Below are 21,396 nucleotides of genomic sequence, written 5' to 3'. Positions count from 1 at the left end.
AAAAAGTGTAGAAATAAAAGGATCTTGGTCTAATTCTCCTTTGTGTCCAGAGGCAGCTCTGCAAATACCATCTTAATGAGCCACTGCCTAGCCCCTAATCTCATAAAATCCTCAAAAGGGAAAACGCATGAAAGGCAGAGCTGATTCTCTCTCTTTTGATATTTGCCCTTGGGTTTGCTGGCCTGACTTCTGGGACTCTGGGAACACACGAATTATCAAGAACCAGAGAAGGCATTCAAAACTAGGCCTCTTCAATGATGAGCCAAATCAGACAGTTACCTTACAGCTTGCATATTTATTGAACAAATACTACTAAAATAGCTAAAATACATTGGGTACTTGTCATGAGTGCATCAGTAAAGATCACATTGTTACAAAAGCCTGCATTTTCAGCAGTACACAACTGCAACTCTACATAAATGCCACAGATGCAGAATACTGTTTTCTTGCTCTATTTACACAGCTGATATACCTATTCTAACGAAGGAGGGAGAGGAGGAATGCACAAGAAACTCAGGCCAATGGGGGAGCAAGAAGAAAACGAAGAAGTGCAGTGCATGCGTCATCGGTGTTTAACAGTCAGAAGCGAAACAGTTCAGAACAAGGCCTGCCCTGTCAAAAGAAGAGCTAAAAGACAGTTATATAAAAATTAAGGTGGGCTTTCAGACTGGCTAACACAACAACATTCCATGAGTAGATGGTATTTTATTTTTGTTTATCCATTTCGTTGGGAGCAAGGACAAAAATGTAAATCTACACCTTGCTTATCAAAATTGCCAAAAAAAGAGTGCTCTGCCTTTTAAAAAAGCATTATGATTTTGTAAAGACATTGCTTTCCAATTTAATATTTGGAAAAGGTGTCATTTTCATATTCCTACTCAGATGCCAGTGTTTTGGGTTTTTTTTTCAGGGGGAATTTATTTAAAAAGGTTTTGCTCTTTTTTTCCACAAGTATCCTTTCAAACAGAAAGAACCCAAAGAGACACCTCAAAATGCCTGTAAAATTATTGCTTTTCTTTCTCTAAGTCAGGCAGGCGAGGCTACGGAAAGGAAGAGATTTGGTAAGTAAATTACAGTTTTGTGATTGCTCCCGCTACCGTGACTGCATGTCCGTGAGTGCCAGTCAACGAGACAGTTGTCTCTCACACTCTGGTAGCATTCGCTCAACCTACAACACTGAGGAAGAAAGCCACACTGAAGACACAAGGAATACAAGTCAATCCAGTCTAGAGAACAACATTCAGGGAAACAGAGTACCAACACCTTCTTAGAACATGGAAATAAAAAATAACTCCATCAGAGCTACCTCGCCAAGGAGCATGTTGAAAGTCCAAAATAGCACCATTCATCAGTGTCTCAGGTCCTGTGGCAGCATCTCGGTCACTTACCACAAGGAAACAATGAGTTTCAAACTACTTCTATACATCAAAAGAGTACATGGATAAAATATAGAGATATACAGACAATTGATGAACATAAACTACTAGGTTTGTTACATCTAAATGAAAAAAAAAGGGGGGACTCTCAGCCTCTGCAAGAAGCAGTCGGGAGCTGTGTGAGTGAAAAGGCAGGAGTGGACCGGTTGTGTGAGCGCGGTGGGAGTTTGAGTTGTGGAAGACATTGTTGTAGCGAACCAGGCCTGAAGGCCCACCTGTAAGGGTTGTAAACGTGGATTCACAGTGTGAAATTCTGAGCGTTTTCACTTGAGTCAGAATGATTAAAAACTGGTTTGATGATACCTATTTGTCCACTGTAAATTCTCTAAAGCAAGGCTCAGAGTCCCATAGTTTCTTCTTATACTTGATGATTTACACAGAAAAAAATCCCATATATGATACCATGACCTCATCAATACCCATACACCATATGTAATACAAATGGAGGTGTTACGATTAAAAAAAGTGGAGGTAACTGATTCTTGGGGAGCGGAGTTCACTGCTGCTCAGTGGAGTCAGGGAGGCAGCGTTTGTCTCATCGTTCTTCTTGCGGTTCACTTCCTTTGGGACAGGAAGTCTTCCCTGCAAAGCAGGCAGACCCACACACAGACACACACACATAAAAGACAAAATTAGTCATGCTTCTGAAACCATTTTTTAAAATTTCGCTTTTCCTGCCCAGCCCACATTTTACCCTTGAACTCTTGCTGTTTTGCAAAACAGAGTTTACATATTAAACACAGTTCACCTGAATGTAAATATTAGGTCTGTGAGGAAATAAAGTAATTAAACACTGGCCACCTTTGCTTCAGTAGAATGAAGTGCTTCTGTCATGGTGGTGCCAGCCATGTGTGAGGCAGCATTCCCCAGTGTCAGGTTTCTTGGGACAGTTTCTAGTATCAGATGGGGCCCAACCTTAGACTGGGTGATAGATACTCACAGGAGGGTCAGTCGATAATTTAAAAAAAAAAAAAAAGAGTCCAGAGGGTGTGATGAAGAAGAGTAATAATCTATTTTTGAATATGTAATAAAAATATTTAAAAACATATCCAACTTGCATAAATCTTATCTATGTATGGCTTATTCTACATGCAATCGGTACATGCCAGAAGTGGGTACCAAAGATGGGAAGTGTCTGGGAGAGAAATAATGTGAGGGTGCCCGGAGAGAGGAGGCTAGTGGGAAACCAAGGCCAGAACTGACTGGGGCTATTCTAAGTCTCTCCTCACAATCCTGATGAGTAAGGTTTTTGTGTTTCTGACTAGAATAACTCAATCTCAGTGTGACTGCTGATCTGCCGCCATGTGGCTTCCCGGATACACTGCTGCAGCACCAACAGTGGAGAGGAGCTCTCCATCACAACCAGACAGAATCACAGCACAGTGAAGCCCACCTGCCCACATGATGCATAATAAAGGTATTAATTTACAACAGATGGATTTTATGCCCTGTACAGGTATGAACATAGTGAATATTTGACAATAGTCTCTCTTTTAGCTGAACTCTGGAGTTTTAATTACTGACATTTTCTTGGAAAAAAAATATCCTTTGTGGTTTTAAAAGACGTGTGGGTTTTCTTTTTTTGTTTTTTTTTTTCTGCTCAAGTCACATATTCTAACAAGACAGTTTTAATAAGCCAATTTGACTAGATGTAAAGTACTTGGATTAGAGTGATCATCTTACTTTGTGACCTATAAATTAACACATCTAAATTTCTTTTTAAGAATTCAGAAGCCAGTAACTTCCAAACAACTTGAAATTGAATAAATATTTTCAGCAACCCAGGGGTGAACTAAATGCAACAGATAATTCAACTTTAAAAAGTCTTACTTACTGTGTAATTTTCCATATTTAAACATCTGGTATGCCTCAATTTTTTGCTTAAAAGTCTCAGACTTTGAGAGCATACAACAGTTTTTGGACATATATGACCATTATGTACTTTAATACTCCAATCTTAGGTTGTGATTTTAGAGGTTGTTTTGGTATCATTAAATACCAATGGGACCAAACCAGAAAATTAAATAAAAATATAATTCACCATTCACACACCCTTAAGAGTCTAGATTCAATTTCCAAAAGCATAATATTGGGTAGTTACTTGCATTTCTGAAAATAATTTCAATCTTGGAATCTTGGTACACAATCCCAAAATTAAAAAAAAAGGAAATCCACTGTAATACCAGTGTCTTTAAAATAATGCTGCCAGCCCAACCCCATCTCACCCCACAGTCAAACAGTTACCATGGTTCAGGATAGGACAAACATAGGTTTTGGACAAATGAAGAGTTCAATGGCTGTTAATTGTCACAGGCAAGAAAAGAAGGAAAACCAAAAGTTGATAAATGTTAACTCAACAATTATACTCTTCACACAGCTTGCCTTAAAACTGCTCCTGTTCAGACTTACTCTGTTCAAAAGTGAATACACAGAACGTTAGTGTATCTCTCTATTTAAATCTTAGTCTCGGTACTAATCTTCTACCTCCATGAAACATACACAACAAAACAAAAGGAAGAACAAGGGATTTGGGAAGAGGCACTTCCAGAAAAAAAGAAAGTGAAGATTATTTCAGATTTGAATTTACCATTTTTTACTATTTTTTCTGTTTCAAGGTGCCAGATAATAAACATTTCTTTGTTCACTTTCATGTTCTGAGTGCCTACTATGGCTGGAGTACTCTATTCGATTTTAAGCTTAGAGATTGAAACAGAAACAAAAACAGTCCCTGCCCATCTCACCCTTCATTAACTTGCTGTGTGGAAGACAGGCATACAGACTGGACCCTGACGAGGCAATGGCAGTAGGGCCCACAGGGAGGTGTACAGACTGGACCCTGACGAGACAATGGTAGTAGGGCTCACAGGGAGGTGTGCTACTGCAGCAACCTGAGGGCCCAGAGCCCAACATGCCCGTGGGGAGAGGTGCTCCTGAGGAGACAGAGTTCTATGCATCCTCCCTATAGAGTCCTGGATTTACTAGATTTCAATCCTCTTCCCCCAACTGATTTCAATCCACACACCCTCCCACTATTTACAAATAATAATAATAATAGGCTTTCTGCCCCCACTAAAGGAATTTTAGGCTTCTGCAACAAGTGGAGGAGGCATTTTGAAGATGGGACACAAAGAAGTCTTCTTTCTCCAGATCCAGAAGTCAGGCCTGATAAGAATTTAAGCCAAAAAAAAAGTCCATCCATGGAAAAAACAGTTGTTCTATCATCCAGCACATATTTGTGCCAACAGAACTGAGGGACTTGAGTAATTCAAGAGGCTAGGGGTTGGGGGGCAGATGTGTCCAGTGGCTCCCACAGCCCCGCCGTCCTGGAAGTCATGCCAGTTAATGTGCCTCGGGGTGGATCAGCCCTCCCGACGGATGACTACTAGGAAATTAATCCCCAGTTAATAATGTGCTTTGGTCCAAGTAAGTCAAGATTATTTTTCCTACAATTATGCAAAGATATGCTTTTCCAGAAGGGAACTTCTGGAAAAAGAACAAATACACTATGCTTAAAATATTATTCACATATTTAGAGAAGATAGCGGAAGACCTGAATACCATGATCCACTGTGCCCACCCCTGGGAGCACGTCTTTGTGGAGGACAAGACCTAGCACACCAGGGCTGGCTTTCTAAGAGTAGGGGGAGGCACCACTGAGCTCATCAAGGAACTGTGCCTAGTCTTGCCCCTCTGGTTTATGTCACCAGTATCAAAGAGAGGACCTTTGGATGCCTGAATGAGGCAAGAATTAATGCGAAGGCTATACTTTGCTTTGTTTTCACATCTTGCCCTCAGCTGCCTTAAGAGAATTATGCCCTGATCTGGCACAGTCATGAATGTCTTCGGTTATACTGCTGCTGCCGCTGGTGTGCTGTTGGTGAGGTGGTGGGGTGTGGGTGTGTTTTAAGGAAAGCGCTACTATTTTAGCTCTCTTCCACTCCAGCTCTACAAATCAGTGCAAGTCTAGTTCAGGCAGGGCCAAACCATTTTGTTCACCTACTTTTCTGCCAGTGATTTCAACCTTGACCTTCAAAAATGCTCTGCAAGATTAAAAGTGATTTAAGATTGTTTTCTTTCAGTGCAAACTGCCAGTTGATACAACCTCTTCAGTTTCTGCCTGCCAGTATAAGATAGGGAATTGTTGAGACTATTGAGTGTAAATAAAATAATTTCTTAAACATTGAAATACCAGTAATAGCTGGGGGAGGCCTCACCATTATCAATTACACTTATGAAACTTTCAAATAGAAATGTTATTTTCAGTGGATTCTGTTTTTCTTTATTAACTGCAAAATCAGTAAGTCATTAAAAAGTACACTCTTCCTGCTTGAGGTCAAATAAGTATCTACCCTAAGAGGCAAAGTTCAGTATCTACAGTAAAAACTGGTAAGTAGTTGTTGTTTGTTTCAGAAATTATGCTAAAATCTAAAATATAAATTTTACAAATTTTGAGGCAGAGAACTGCCATACCTAAGATGTCAGAACAATGAAACCATGTTTATAAAAAATGGTTTTTAGGCTTAAAAATTAGAAGAAAGACATGTAACAGTTTTTTGGTCTTCCCTTTTGCTTCATGGATAATCTTATCAGACCTTCAGACTTCATTAGCAGGCAATTATGTCATCATCTTACACTTTTAAGAAATCTTTTAGTTTGATCATTGTATTTGAGTTTGTCTAACCAGGAATGGAACAGATTTAAAACTTGTAAATTGTACATTTGACAAACTAATTCCATGTTTTAAATGAAAATTTTTTTATTTATGAAGAAAGGAAGATAATGTGAACTTTAAGTCAGAGGACTTTATGATATTTTTTAAAAGTACATTATTTCCAAGGTCATCATAGTATCAGATTGATGGATTCTTATAGCAGCCTATAATGGGTATTAAAATGAAAAGGCTCTGATATTTTAAAACAATTGTTTCAATATTGAAAATAGCGTTAACAAAATGGCATCTAGGGATCTTACCTTAGGAAGCCTTCCCTCCATGTTCTTGTTTGGAAATGGTTCTTGACTGACCCAGACAAAGAGTTCTGGGTAATAAACCTAGAGAGACACAAAAGCACACACATTCAGATTAAAAACAGGATCTACTCTGAAACTACATGGGATAACCTTAATGAGCTCAATTCTCCTCAATGGTCACTTATTCCCAACTGCAACTTAGAGCACTGGGGAAACCATTAACTCTTTCAAACTCTTAGTGTGCTTCTGAACATACACTACACTCAGGAGAGTTTCAGCTTAATGTCTGCCAAGATTAAGTCCAATAAATCAGAGATATCAATCAATGTTATTTTTAGCAGGCAAAGTAGCAGCTTAATGGTATGTCTGGCTGAGTGCACTAAGTCACCAGGGAGGTCTAACTTTCAAAGGATTCTATGATAAGTATCCTTGCAAAACTCCATCAAACACTGTTAAGGGTTATTCTGATCATTTATTAGAAGGCCAAAGATTATGAACAAAATAAAAGAGGAAAGAAAGCAGCAGCCCAGATTCTCTCCAAGTCCATGTGGCCAGTGACAACACATTCTGCCCAGCTGCCTGAAACAGCCAAGTGTCTGAGGGAGGGGCGGGAGATAGGTGTCATCACCATGAATGATTCAGAGAATACTAGTTGATGAATTTGGTGGTGGGAGGGGGTGGAGCGAGGGAGTGGAACTGAGTAACTCTTCTTTAAATATACAAAGGATGATTAGCATAAGGTTGCCGACCAGCTGTTCTCCATCTTCAGTAATGACAGGAGGGGGGAAAGGACTTAAAATTACAACTAAGATTTGGGTCAGCTCTAAGGAAGAACTCAGCATAAGAATTGTTAAATTACTAAAAGAAATTAGAGAAAAACTGTGAAATCTTCTTTTAAAAATTTAGAAACAGAATCCAGCAACCATCTGTCAGAGCTAATTCACATTTAATACAGTCCTGATTGAAAGCAGAGTGAAATTAGGTAAGATTCCCTCCAGATCTGATTCTCCACATTCTGCAATAAATAAGCTTCACATTTAATAAACAACAATTAAGAGTCACACCTCATTAACAGATTAACAAACAGACTTAGATGTCTGTTTAGATTTTGGTTTGGAAGACCTAGTTGAGGTAACCTAATCATTGAGTTGACTGTAATACTTGGTATACCCCAATCAATCCATTTTGTCAGGAGATCTAGGGTAGGAAATATGGATGGTTAACAGTGTTCACTCTTCGGAATAATTGAACAGTAACTATCTTTGATCTACACCAGTGACATTTAGAGCACATCCTAGCTTACAAACCAATTTTGCATACATTACTTAATTTGTCCTGATGATAAGCCTATAATATTGGTCTTATCATTAAACAAATGAAGACATTGAAACTCAAAAAGGTCAACGATTTGCCCAAAGTCACACAGGCAGTGTCGGGTAGGACTGAAACTCACACTAGGTTTCCAGATTCTAAACTTCAGTTCCTTCCACTATCCTGCTGCCCTCACATTATCCCAGAATGCAAATCGCCTACCACCACTCCCTCAAAATTACACCAGTCCACAGCCGCCACCCACGTTTGGGTCTTAAAGAGAGCTCATTCTGCAAGAGCTGGAACTATTTTCTTTTTGGACTGGGTCTAGCTTTCTGAGCCACGTGGTTCCCCCTACCCCAACCACCTTACTTTTCCACATATTTCCTCTCCTCTGCCCAGCTCCTTCAGAAAGTATTCCACCATCTGCCTTGTTTGGGACAAGCAGCCACTTCTGACATTTCCTTTATCCAGGAATGGGTGAAGAAAACAAAATAATCTCAAATACACAAGCTTTTTTCAAGACTTATAACGAAGTTACAGCACACAAAAGCCCAGTTTCGGCTTAACTTGAGGGGACCCTAAGTTTGAATCTACTGTTAAATTCACTTCATATAAATGGATATAAAGTGATTACATTTCTATATTGCCACTTTAAAAATCATATTTTAAGTACAGTCTTAAAATATTTGTGAGAAATTAAGTTACACTGGAAACCAAAAATCTTGATAAAAGTACATATAAGAACTTTGTAGGCACAGGAAGCAATGAAAAGCAAGGTCAGGTAAGTATTGTCATTCCTGTGTTCTTGTGCTTTTCTGGGGTATTGCATTTTAACGAAATGACACTGCTTTAACATTTAACTTCTAAGCATCAATACTAAAAGCACCCAAGTCTAATTTGTAGGGGAAAAATAGCTTGCCTTTCAGAAATTATTACACCTATTTTAACAATCTGTTGTTCCAAGAACTGTCCATTTGCTTAAAGAAAAAAAAAAAAAGCCAAAAACTTTTGCCAAAGAACTTGGGAACATGAATATCCAACAGCAAAGCACACATGACTAAGGAAACTTTATCGCTCACTTCATATTTGTTACATTGACGAAGGCATTTTTTTTACTATTAGGCATTTTTAGCACATTAGGCATTTTTTAGTATTTGAATCATAATCATTGTATACTTTTAGAAAAATGAACGTTACTTTGGCCTTGTGGTAGTCTTCCAATCTGCTTCAAAGTCAGAACCTTAAGCCAAAAATGGCAGGGACAGAGGAGTCTCCGTTACACTCTTAAAACCTGCTTGGCTGGTGTCTAAGAACTCAGCATATCCCTAGACATAGTATCTAAAGGAGATATTTAAACTTTTCATTTTTTTAAAGCACAGCTAGTTTTAAGAAACAGTGGTAAATTACTGGAAACAAATACGATCTATCTGCATTACAACATTGTTCTTTCTTATACCTGCAGTATTTTCAGACTCTAAAGTGAAGAGCTTAAGAGAAAAGATCGATTGACAATCATTAATTACCTTTGCTCTCAAATGATTCAGACCTGACCTTTGGTATTCCGCAAGGGCCTCAACTTCCATTCCTTTCCCAGAGCTAGATGTGGAGAATGGGTGTCCAAAGCAACAATCATTTGTCTTTCTGTCAAAAGCTGTCTCGGTTTAAATGTACTGTATTTTCTCTGCCGCTTCTTCTCGGAACATGTTCTAGTCTACTCACCAGGTTCTACTTCTGGCAGTCAGAAATAGTGCCACTCTTCAACTTCATGTCTCTTACCAACCTTTGTGCATGTATGCAGCAACAGTTCATGAAATAGCTGCAAAGTGCTGGACACTGTTAGGTTCTGGGGATTGCAAGAGAAATAGACTTCCTGCCTTCTAGATGCTCAAGTCTGGGGGTAGGGAAGGTACAGCAGGGGTGATCAATCCACAAAAATCTACTTTTAAAAATGTGTGTTATGGGCTGCCTTGTATCACCTCAAAATTCATATGGGGAAGTCCTAACCACCAGTACCTCAGAATGTGATTGTATTTGGAAACAGGATCTTTACAGAGGCAATTAAGTTAAAATGAGGACATCAGGGTGGGCCCTAATCTGAAGTGACCCATGCATGTTGTTCTAAGAAGAGATTAGGACACAGGCACACAGGAAAGACCATATGAAGACACAGGGAAAAAGACAGCCATCTACAAGCCAAGGAGGGAGGCCTCAGAAGAAACCAACTCTGCCAACATCTTGATCTCAGACTTGGAGCCTCCAGACTGTTAGAAAATAAATTTCGGTTGTTTAAGCTGCCCAGTCTGTGGCACTTTGTTATGGCAGCCCTCACAAACTAAACACAATGTGCTTTTTAAGGGCAACAACAACAAAAATAAATATATAGGTTATGTCAAATGTAATAGTTGCTGGAACATGTATCAACAGACTAAACAACAAACAAAACCAACATTTAGCGTAATATCCAGTAGTGCTGTCAACAAAGGAAATGGGGGTGGCAGTGAGTGCATCTGGGAGGGCATTTGATGGCTGTCAGAATCAGCCAAGGAAGATAGAAGGGTGAGGGATAAGTGCATAATGAGCTCCATGCAGGCAGGTGGCCCTGTGGCCAGGAGGTCTCCCTGCAGCTCCCAGGGGCCACAGCAGTAACAAGACCCACATGAACCCATGAGTTTCTTAACTAGTTCAGAATATTAGGAACTGACAATGACCCTATGACTGAAGCTTTTGAGTGCTGATAATATGAGGATCAGAAAACTGGTAAGCTGATCCATCTTTCTAGAGTCCATCTGTGCTTGCTGAACTGTAAAGCTGCCCATTCTTCTTGGTGCTCATCAACTGACACTCCAAACATGGGCACGTGTCTGATACTGCATTCCATTCATTCATTGTCTGAATTCAAGTTTGTGTTTTTCATGAAGACCAATTAACTTTCTTTTTGACACTTCATTGAATTCTCTATTGTTGTTTCGGTGGTTTGCATCTCGAAAATTTAAGCGTTCTGGGTATGGGAATACCTCAAAACTGTTGTTTTATTAAACAAACCAAAGTTTGCATTAATCTTCACAAAAAGTATGTCTTCTTTTAAAACCGGTTTTTCAATGTATACAATAAACAATTGTTTTTGCCCAAATAAAATCCTCAAAACCCTCTAGAATACTATTCTTCCAGAAGTCAATTAGAAAATCAGAAAAGCAAATCATACCTTCAACAGTTGAGAAAACAAAATGCTAGTTAAAAAAAAAAAAGGCAGGGGGAAGGAAAATTTTGTTACTTTAATTTGGACAATATGCAACGGTTTTGTTTGAATTCTGGGAAAGTTTGAGTGTTTATACTTGTCACTGAATATATTGGTTAATGCATCTTTTTCTGTAATGCTATATTTATCTCACTGACAATTAGGTTGAAAAACAACAGAACGTCATAAAGAACCACAGTGGTTTAAAATACACTAATCATGACATGTATTTAGACATCCTTGAGCAATTCTTAGAAAAAACCAATTTTATGCTTTCGAGTATAATTAATATACTTAAACCCACTATATATTTAAATATTAAATGTGCTATTTCTTACTGATTCTCTTCAATGTACTGATAGGTAAGTTACAATATTCTATCACAGCATACAAATTGCAAATAAAATACTCAGGGTTTTGTCCCTCATTTCCTTCCTTCCTCCCTTCCTTCTTTCCTTTCTTTCTTTTGAGGCTTGTTTTACTCTTTGGACAGTGCATCATGAAAAATAACTGCATTTTTTAAAGGCTATAAAGTAATTAGCTTACCAGTAATTATTGCTTAGTATAAACTATTATTAATAGCTGACAACTAGTGCTCCAAATTAGAAAAATGAAATGTAGGAAAATTCAGAGACCAGTCCTCCAAGGTCCTAAAAAATAGCAAACTAGATTATTGCTTAAATTATTTTTCAAACATTTTTTAAGCTTTTCATTTCAAAATCTGCTATTTATTTTTCAATGGCATGGTCCACATACAGAAGCAATCTAAAAGTTCTCTGACATGTTTCCTATCACTTCTACTACACTGCAGGTAAAATTTGAATCATATCTACTTATTACCTGTTTCTAAGTTTGTATTTTCCTCTGTTCATTTACTGTCTTTATCAATATTTCTTTGGGGGAGACTTTTCTATGAGAATGATACTTAAAGGCAGGGTTATATCTTTTTGCAGAGGCTAAATTACACCACACACATAAATGCTGCTTACTTCATTAGTTAACATACATTTTCAGAAGTCTTCCATGAAAGTATGTTGCATGGTTTGGCTGTTAAGGACCATAGCTGTAATATTATTCTTTATCCCTGATGGGGTCCTATAGGGTTAAAGAATGCACACATGGGTCCTTTATAACTTAACAGGATGGGTATCTATCTCCTGCAATTAGGAAAGCCAACTAGGGCAGCAGGAGTCCAACCTGCATAATCAATCCTTTCTGCAGCAAAGGGGTATATTTCATAATCTTTCTGCCAATTAAATAGTATGTGTCTGTATGTGTACATGTTTTATTCTGCCTAATTGGCCAGGAGGTTGTGAAACCTAGTACTGTAATTCAAGGAGAATTCATGTGCATATACATACACTTCCTTTCTGCAAAAACCCTTTGAAGTGGTGCTATAAAGAATCTCCCTCAAAAGCCACTCTGCTCCTAGGTGTTACTGGTCATATGAGAGGGCCAGATGTAAACTGAAACCATAAATGAGCTACAAGGATCATTTTCTCTGAACAACATTACATCAAAGATTAGATGGTGCCAAAAGATGATGCACTGTGCTGTCTCTCTAGAGATGTAGTCTTAGAAATCTGCCTAACCTTGTGAATGCTGCTTGGAGAAGCAGCACACAGCGGGGAAAACACATTGCCACTGGAAGACGAAAAGATAAACCTGTAGAACACTGGGCCCTTCAAATGATGTATGTAACCTCTGCACATTCTGGAAAGCAGAATAAAAGTGTTGGGGCTTAGGTTGGCAAGTATTCTGGCTTGGGAGCTAAATGAAACATGCACTGACCTAATTTAAACACACACACACACATACACTGGAGCTGGCTGTGGTAACAATGGGTAATTACAGAGTATGCATTATGAACACCCAACTACTGCACTCTATAGTCATAAATGCCCTCCTGCTAGAAAGGAAAGGCAGGCCTTTGTGGCTCCTGCTGCCACTCCTTGAGTTTCATTGCCTGGTAAGTCCTTAACACGCACAAATAGAGGTTGGGGGAGGCAACATGTTTCAATAAGGAAGACAATGATGGCTCACTAATTGGCTAAACCCAATGGCATTAGCTTTGCTTCGGGTGCATATTCCCACTACGGGCACAGAAAATGTTCATGTTTTATTAATATTATGCCACAGATTATGTTACTGTCCAACATTACACGTCAGGAAAGCAAAAGATTTACGATTCTTGATTTTGTGAGTTGGGGTTTCTGAAACAAGCTTTGCAGACTTTAATAGTGGAATCCTCTAAATTCACTCTGCTCATTGTGAAGCCATCTTGAGAGGCCACTGATGAATATGTGGGAACCTGACAGCTGTGGAATTTTATTTCTAGACTTTAGGCAGAGAAGGGAAAAGGAAATCTCCTTGCTGGCAACAAAATGAAAGTGTTTACATGTGAAATTAATCGTCAGCACAAAGAGTTTCACAGTCACTCTGTTCCACAATGTAATATTCTGCTTGTTTGGCTGCTGAGTCTTTTAAAATTTTATTTCTAAGAATAATAGCAAAGACTTTCAAGGGGGGCAAAAAATCAAGTCAGGAGCCAGCCACAAAGGTGAACAGAATTACCCGACTTTTCTTTTTCACCACTACTTAAAACCGTTCATTATGTGAGTTTTCTGGGCTTGGAGGGTACATGGTTCAAGGCCAGGTGCAGCAACGGCCAGCTAATTCAAGCATAGTGAACACGGAGGTCAGCTGCAAACATTTATGTTGTGCAACATCGTGTTCCTCTCATTCCAGCCCCATTCCTTTCCAATAAGAGCACATTTAGCACACAGCAATCCACCTAAAGACTCCATAAATCCAAAAAAGGGAGTCACTGATCGAGGAATTCTCAGATTTCTGCCAAGGCACCCTCCCTTGGACTGGAGGTCAGCCTGGTACAGTAATCAGAGCCAAACTGTGGACTGGACTCAAGGAATTAAGTTCAGCACTTCAAATCTTGACTTTTAATGGGCACTTTTTCTTTTCAGCAATGAAGAGAAAACAAAGTGCAAATGGCTGGTAACAGCCCAAAGTAAACCAGGAGAAAAAGTAAAAGAATAAAGCTTGGATACAAATCTTGTAATATCTAAGAAGCGTCTTTCCAAACAATGTGAAAAAAAAAAAAAGCAACCTTTTTAAAACTTGGTTTGAGATTACGCAGTTGTGAGTGAACAATAAGAAAACAAAGGCCACAATACAAGATAGTTCCTCTCTTTAGCAAAGAAAAAAAATCAGCCTTTGTTAGCTTGCAGCAAAAAGGCCCCTCAGGCATTTAAGCACAGCATAAGCTTTTCTTTGCCCCCGTGACCTCAAGAAATATGTTAATTCAAGAAATATGTTAATAAAATCTTTTACCTCCCTGGAGTGGAACCAGAATAAATATTTACTTAACACATCTTGAGTTCTAAGTCTGGACCACCTTATTCCATGATATAAATTAGTTTTAATTTGTAACCAAGAAATTAGGACTATGACATCTTGTGATGTTTCTCCTACTTTTAAGATACATTAAGAATTAAAAAAGAAAAAACTTGAATACTAATTCTATATTATGTCCCAACACACCAAACTGCACTTGTGAATTTTAGAACGGTATTATTCACCACAATTGAGAGTAAAAGCTGTTGATATGCTTTCTAATACTAGACATCTGGAGTAGCAGTGCTTTTTCCAAGCACATTCCAAGGTTAATAGGAAACATCTAGACTTGCTTTTATTAGCTGGTTTGAATAATTTTAAGTATGCTATGCCGAGTTTCACCTTCAAATAACTATATGAAGTTAAATTTCTAGTCTGCAAGAATGCTATTTTTTCTTTCCTTCTGTCCAAAAATTACTGTGCTATCCATTAAAATCTCATGAAGATTTTCCCCCAACAACATGAAAGAATAATTATTCAAAAATACGATTTCTTTTGTTAAAGCCTTCAGTTAAGGGCTGGTAAGTATTTATTTAGACGTAGGACTTTGGATTTTTCTCGGTCTGGGTGGATGAGATAGCTAGTTGCTTTGAAGAGTCTGAAGATATTTCAAAGCATTCCTCTTGTTGACATGTGCAAGACAGAGCTTTCCAGAAAGTCTGCATTTTCTCCCGAAGTGCTCATTCCAAAAGAAATTATTCACTCTTTCCATCAATGTACCCTTTTCTACTGGTAACTGCAAACCCTTCAGTATTTAACTAAAGTTATTTCACAGTTCAGTGCTTGTCTCGCACTGTCCTGGTCATTTAAAAACTGGTATCTCTTCAATAGCAAATAGCATCATAACAGATCACTAAATTTGGAGGGAAAGTGGTTTCTATTGCAGAAGAATGTAATTAAAATTGGTGTAAATCACAGGGTACAGAATTCTTATCTGGTAAGAATTCTGACTTTTTTTAAAAGAAGAAAAAATATATCCAGATCTGTATCAACATGCTATTTAAATGCTCAGGACAAAAAGAGGCCACTAAGAGGCTTCCAAGAAAACTGTCAGAAAACTAAAAGTACAAGAGGAATAGAATGGATATGCCCCTGCACATCACCTGGGTTTTCAACCCCTCCGGGTGGAGCCAAGTCTGATTAAGTAGAGGGCTTCTCTCTGATGAGGGATTCGGTCAGGCAGTACCATGTGAGGCAGAGAAGACTGAAGGGAGGCGCTCCCAACCCAAACAGATGTGTTTCAGGGCTAGTTGTCACCAAAGAAACACAGGCTTCAAGAGTTGTGAAAATATCTGCAAAAAGAATGCCAAACTAGAGGCTTAAGTTCCCTAGAAAAAGAATCATCGGTAGTTTAATATGAAAAAGGTAGCAGTGGAAGCTCAGGCCTTCTTTCCAAATTCTGACTCTCTTCTACAACAAGAGAAGACCTCAACCACATATTTTTCCCCTCAGTCTTTCTTCCATTGTAAACCAAACACCACAACTATACCTCTCCAAAAGAAGGGAACTATGAGCAATAAACAGGAGTAGTTGGAACCCACAGAGACAGAGCATGTACATTTGGGAACCCACAGCTTTCTGCAGAAATGCGTAATACAGTCCACTATAATGTTTTGTTAACTTTAGGCATGTTTTCCAGGTGCACTCTTTTAATCTTCACAATGGTACCGCATATATAAACCAATATATATCTAAAGCGCTGGCAACAGGATCGGGCACATAAGCAGATCTGTGTTAGCTACCATTATCATCATCGTCACCATTTTACAGATGAGAATAGCGAGGGAGAAAAGTCAGGGAACCTGCCGAAGGTCTCCAGTGTTCATGTGTTGCTACAGTTGTGGAGGAAAGACCAGTCTTAGAGTAACAACTTTGACTTGGCTACATTAAGACTTTGGATCTAATTAAACCCAAGCAAAGTAGGAATCAGTTTTTTTCTTTTTTCAATGTTCCCTGGAAGGAAATGTCCAGCACAATATAAATATGTAGCATCACTGCAGCTAATAACAGAACGCATTTGCTGAGAAACCAAGTTGTTTTATATGACCCCCAAATGAACTCTCAAACAGTTTCTTCTCAGATGGCTACCAATGGAAAATCTAATTCAGTATAGAATTCTTGACTGTCTACACTGGCACAATCAATTCATTCTTTCATCAAATGCATTTGAAATCCTGTTCACTATAACTTTGCTTTTTAAAATGTTAACTCAATTTAAAAACAAACTAATTAGTTAAAAAATATTTTATCAATGATCTGCAGACACACAAACCATATACTGCATAAAAATATGAAGCATTTTTCTTCCTTTCAATTGAGGAAGAAAATAAACACTTATCAGACAAGAGAGACAGGTTAAATTCAGAAAGAAAAATAAATTTAACCAGACTCCACTTGGAAACCTTTAATTAATGTATTAGAAATCCAGACAGTTCTAAAGATGGACAAATGGAAAGATGGAGATGGGGCAACAAACTAATTATTAACATCCTAAAGGTATCAAATAGCAAATAATTAGGTATGCTGTATTTGATCCTCATATTGCAGGTAGAGTACTGTATTCAATCACAGTAAAAGATGTGGTGACCCTCAGACTTCATCTAAACAACATAATAGCTGAACAATTTAGTAAAAATTCACAATGATTATCAGATGAATTGTTTCTATGATGCAAAGAACAAATTTAATTGTATTTCTGATTAAATTGATTGTGCCTTTTCTGTAGTCCCAGCTACTCAGGAGGCTGAGGCAGGAGAATGGCGGGAACCCGGGAGGCGGAGCTTGCAGTGAGCCGAGATCGCGCCACTGCACTCCATCCTGGGCAACAGCGTGAGACTCCGTCTCAAAAAAAAAAAAAAAAAAAAATTGATTGTGCCAGTGTAGACAGGCAAGCCTCATATAATCAAGTTCAAAAAGTAGTTCTCATTTTTTTAAAAAAAAGGAAAAATAGGCTTAATAAAGATTAAATGAAAAGATGTGGAGACTTGTCTCCCAGACCTTGATAACAAGATCAGAACAATTTATGATTCTATTATCAAGAAGTGAGAAAAATATGCAAGGCCAGGGCATTTCATGACATATAATTAGACTCAAGACTCCACAGGGCAGTAAGAAATGGAGACTCAGTTCTGGTCCACAGCATCCAGGCTTTGGAAAAGTTAAATCTAAATAATAAAGGACTAAAATTGTGAAGATAAGGGCTCAGAGATATGGACAGAATTTCTGATCCTATATTAACTAAATTGGCTAGGTATATAATCTAAATTATCTGGTCAATTAAGAAATATTTACTAAGTATTTTCTGCAGGCATTGAATATTTCATAGGCAGTTTTTAATCCTATACAATTAGCATCTTATCAAAGAGTAAGTCCCATTAGTTTGGGCTGGAAATACCAAATTACAAAGAAAATACATTTTTTTTTTTTTTCAAAAAGATTTTTTCTTCTTTTTTTGTTTTTGAGACGGAGTCTCGCTCTGTCGCCCAGGCTGGAGTGCAGTGGCCGGATCCCAGCTCACTGCAAGCTCCGCCTCCCGGGTTTACGCCATTCTCCTGCCTCAGCCTCCCGAGTAGCTGGGACTACAGGCGCCCGCCACCTCGCCCGGCTAGTTTTTTGTATTTTTTAGTAGAGACGGGATTTCACCGTGTTAGCCAGGATGGTCTCGATCTCCTGACCTCGTGATCTGCAAATCCCGGGAAGTCTATTCAGGAAAGGGGTGGGCTAGTTAATATGATGTATCTATTCAAATTCGAATTCTGTTAACAGCACAACTGGAATTCCGATATTGCATGCTTTTAAACAGTGGGTACATTCCCTGAACAGCAATCATTCTTTAAGCTAGTATTAACTGAGTTCCTCCAATGCAGAAGGCACTAGGTTAAGTGTTCAGCCATGTGCTGCCTAACCCACAGGACACACTCATCTACTGACACTCAACAATATCTGTCAAATGAGCACAAGAACAGACTTTGACATCATAGTCCCAATGAGCCTTTTGGGTGGCTTTCACTAGGATGACTGAGTGGGAGGCATGAAACAGTACTTCGTGGAGGAAACAGTTAATATCAAACCCTTCCTTGGGTCATGTTTATAAGCACCTTAGTCAACAAGTTTTATCCATATAAATACTGACTAGCTTTCCCTTGATACTCTGAAAGTTGGCTGGCAAAGCAGTATCTTCTCCTAATTTCTACTCTTTCCTGTCCAAGAATAAGTTCTATATCAGACACCAACTTTATCCAATAAAAGTGTCCTCAAAATGCCTGGACCCATTTTAAACAAAACGACTTTTGTAGATTTCTCCTTGTTCAGCCACTGGACTGTAGTACTTTTCCCTGCTGGAATTGTATCAAACTCAATTCAGCAGGAAGGCTGTTACCTGCCCCAGTAATCAAAGGACATGGTGTGTGATGGTGATCTGAGTAAGAGCTGGGATGGAGGAGAGAAGAGCTGGAGCTGGCAGCCACAGCAAAACTTCTGTGCACATTATGAGTCTCCCTGTTCTTTTAATTACCTATTGGTGAGTCTTTGGCTCGGCATTTTTACTGGCAACAACTACTTGGCTATTCCCCCGTCCTTTCCAATCAATGGCTCTGGTTCCCAAATTTCAGTGAAAAGGGGCAAACAGACCTTCCTTTCATGCCACATTCTCTTATGTATTTACTCCTTCTCCTTCTTGAATATGTTATATTTGCATTTGCTCCATGAAAATGAGGAACATTGAACCAAGCAGTCTAAAATCAGAGATTTTAAAATATCTTCAGCTAGATTATCATAACACTTTCAAGGCAAAAAGCTTAGATTAGGAACCATTCTAAGGTAATAATGGGCAACAATTTTACTTTAAAAGATTGCATTACCCTGTGAAACCAGGGCAGGTTTGCTCTACTGTCATGACTGCCTCAGTCAGACTACTGAGACAAACTGTGCTGCCCGCTGGAAAAGCACCATTAATACCCTCATGCATAATGGCGCCCCACAGCCAATATTTTGGATATGATGTGTGGCACTACTCTAAAGTGAGATTCCTCTTTCAGCAGACCATACCAACCTAGCTTTCTGGACTCTCAGGACCTCCTCTGCCTAAAGGAGTGCAAAAGAAAGGAACACAGAATTTAGGAGTTGTTTTTGTAGTGTGCTTAGCTCTCACTTAACTCTTCCTCCTTACTTCCCAAACATTTGAGCCTTCTAAAATGTTCGGCGAGAGGCTCTTTTCAGTAGGAAATTGTTCATCAGTGTATGTTCATTTCATTTCCTGGACTGCCTTATAACTGAGCTATCACAGCAGTGCAGTGTCCGGCCATAACTCATTGTAGACACCAAAGTGGGCCACCTGGTCCTGCCCAGAAATAGCAGATTGTCATGTATCCATGACCACTGACTCATTCATTTATTCCACAGACAGTTGTTGATCACTGAGGATGTGCCAGATCCTAGTTAGGTATGGGAGCACAGATCAGACTGGTTCATGGTGTAGGATCTATTCCAAGGTCTCATTAGGAAATGTCAGTGAAAGTTAGAGTTTCCTTTCACTTTGTAGAAAGAGAACACCAATTTCTCTAGGATTTTGCTACTGAGAGTTCTCTCTCAGTAATGAAACATCTCTACATCTGAATTCACCATCCCACTGATAGAGGAAATGGAAAAAGAAAGAGGCATTACAGTCTTAACTGCTACCAAAAAGGGAAAGGCGTTGCTCAGTTATTAAGTGGTCAATATTCTTGTATCACGTATACAAACTTGGAGGGTAGAAAAACATGCAGAAATAAGCCAGCCGCAAGAAGAAAGTTAAACGCGTGATAAGTATACAGAGGAACATAAGAAGATTCCTGTTGGATGTACTATGGTGAGTTTCAGAGAGGAGTTGTCATTCTAATTCAGTTTTGAAGGATGGCTTTATTTTGTCAGGAGGTGCATTCCTTCTAGAACCAAGTTAAGCAAAGGCACAGAAGGAGGGAATCCTGGGGGCAGGTTTAGAATAAGTGGCCTGGTCCCTCTAAGAAAATATAATCCACTATAGCTAGAAATAAATGATTAATTAATATAGTTCCTGGCATATCTGTCAAGCCACAGAAATAAAACTTAGGAAGTTCTAAACATAGCAGGTAAAAAAAAAAAAATTACTTGAAGGTATGAGGTGGAGAAGGCATAAAGAATTCAAGCAGCAATGCTTACCTATGTCACTTTTACTGAGAGATTTACAGACAAGTACCACCTCATCAGAAGAGCTAGTCACATCATTTCATGCTGAAAATCTTGCAGCTGATGTATTCTAAGGTAACATTCTGTGCTGTTAATGAGATTGCAGGGAAAAAAAAAGTCCCTCTTGGACTTGGCTTTCCTCGATTTTCATGTATCATGTGATGAGATTCCCTTTGGTTGATCACCAGACTACTGACTACATTAGTAACAGCATGTAGGCCTCAAATTGTAAACAATTTTATTGTGATGACATAAGTGTTGGCTTCCATTTTGAATAAGTATGGTTAATCGAGAAGAAATGGAAAGAGAAAAGCAGCTGGGTACATGGGGGTGCAACTGATTAGCACATGCCAGCACCCAGTCAGTCTCACAGGAGGGAAGCATGATCCTTCTATCGGGGAGCTTGCAAGTCAGCAACATCCTCTCTGCCAAGCAGACACTGCTGAACTTGCTGGGATATGCCAATGAAAGTGCTGCCACTTTCTCAAGAAAAAGAAGACAAGCATGCTCCCTTTTCCCTTCCCAGTTCCTTCTACCTAGAGACCTTTCTTCTCTCCACCAGTCCACTCCAGCCTAAGGTGAGTGAGAGGGAGCAATAAAGTAAGCTGTGCCTTTAACCAGAAAGTGTAAGTGAGTGAGTGTGTGTGTTCTTTCCTGTTAGGCACAATCAAAAGGCAAAGAACCTGAGACAGGTTGGTAACCTGAGTGAGAGCCCTGGGCCATCTCTAAGATGCCTGCTCAGTGGCTTCTTATTGCTTAGCACATCAAGTCCTTGACTTCTAGGTCTAGTTTTTGAGGTCTGTCCTTGACAGCACAGAGGTCCTAAACAGG

General features: G+C 39.0%; 1 protein-coding gene across 9 annotated transcripts in view; it reads right to left on the bottom strand.

The window, feature by feature from the left end:
• Positions 1 to 275: 275 nt before the first annotated feature.
• The window catches only part of NRE (neuronal regeneration related protein), a 237,709-nt gene continuing 216,588 nt past the window's right edge, over positions 276 to 21,396 (bottom strand). For all 9 annotated transcript variants that reach the window (XR_011624797.1, XM_071098616.1, XM_071098615.1 and 6 more), the window contains 2 exons: positions 6,408 to 6,485; positions 276 to 2,018 (listed from right to left, as the gene is read on the bottom strand). Coding sequence is in view for 8 of the 9 variants with exons in the window: in XM_071098616.1 (XP_070954717.1) it covers positions 1,893 to 2,018; positions 6,408 to 6,485 (204 nt within the window). In the remaining variant the exon portion in view is untranslated. The remainder of the gene's footprint in view (positions 2,019 to 6,407; positions 6,486 to 21,396) is intronic.

This window comes from Macaca nemestrina, chromosome 6, assembly GCF_043159975.1.
Source record: "Macaca nemestrina isolate mMacNem1 chromosome 6, mMacNem.hap1, whole genome shotgun sequence".
In the NCBI taxonomy this organism is placed as follows: Eukaryota; Metazoa; Chordata; class Mammalia; order Primates; family Cercopithecidae; genus Macaca; species Macaca nemestrina.
The sequence above is the reverse complement of the archived record's forward strand: the minus strand, read 5'-3'. Positions and strand labels throughout refer to the sequence as shown.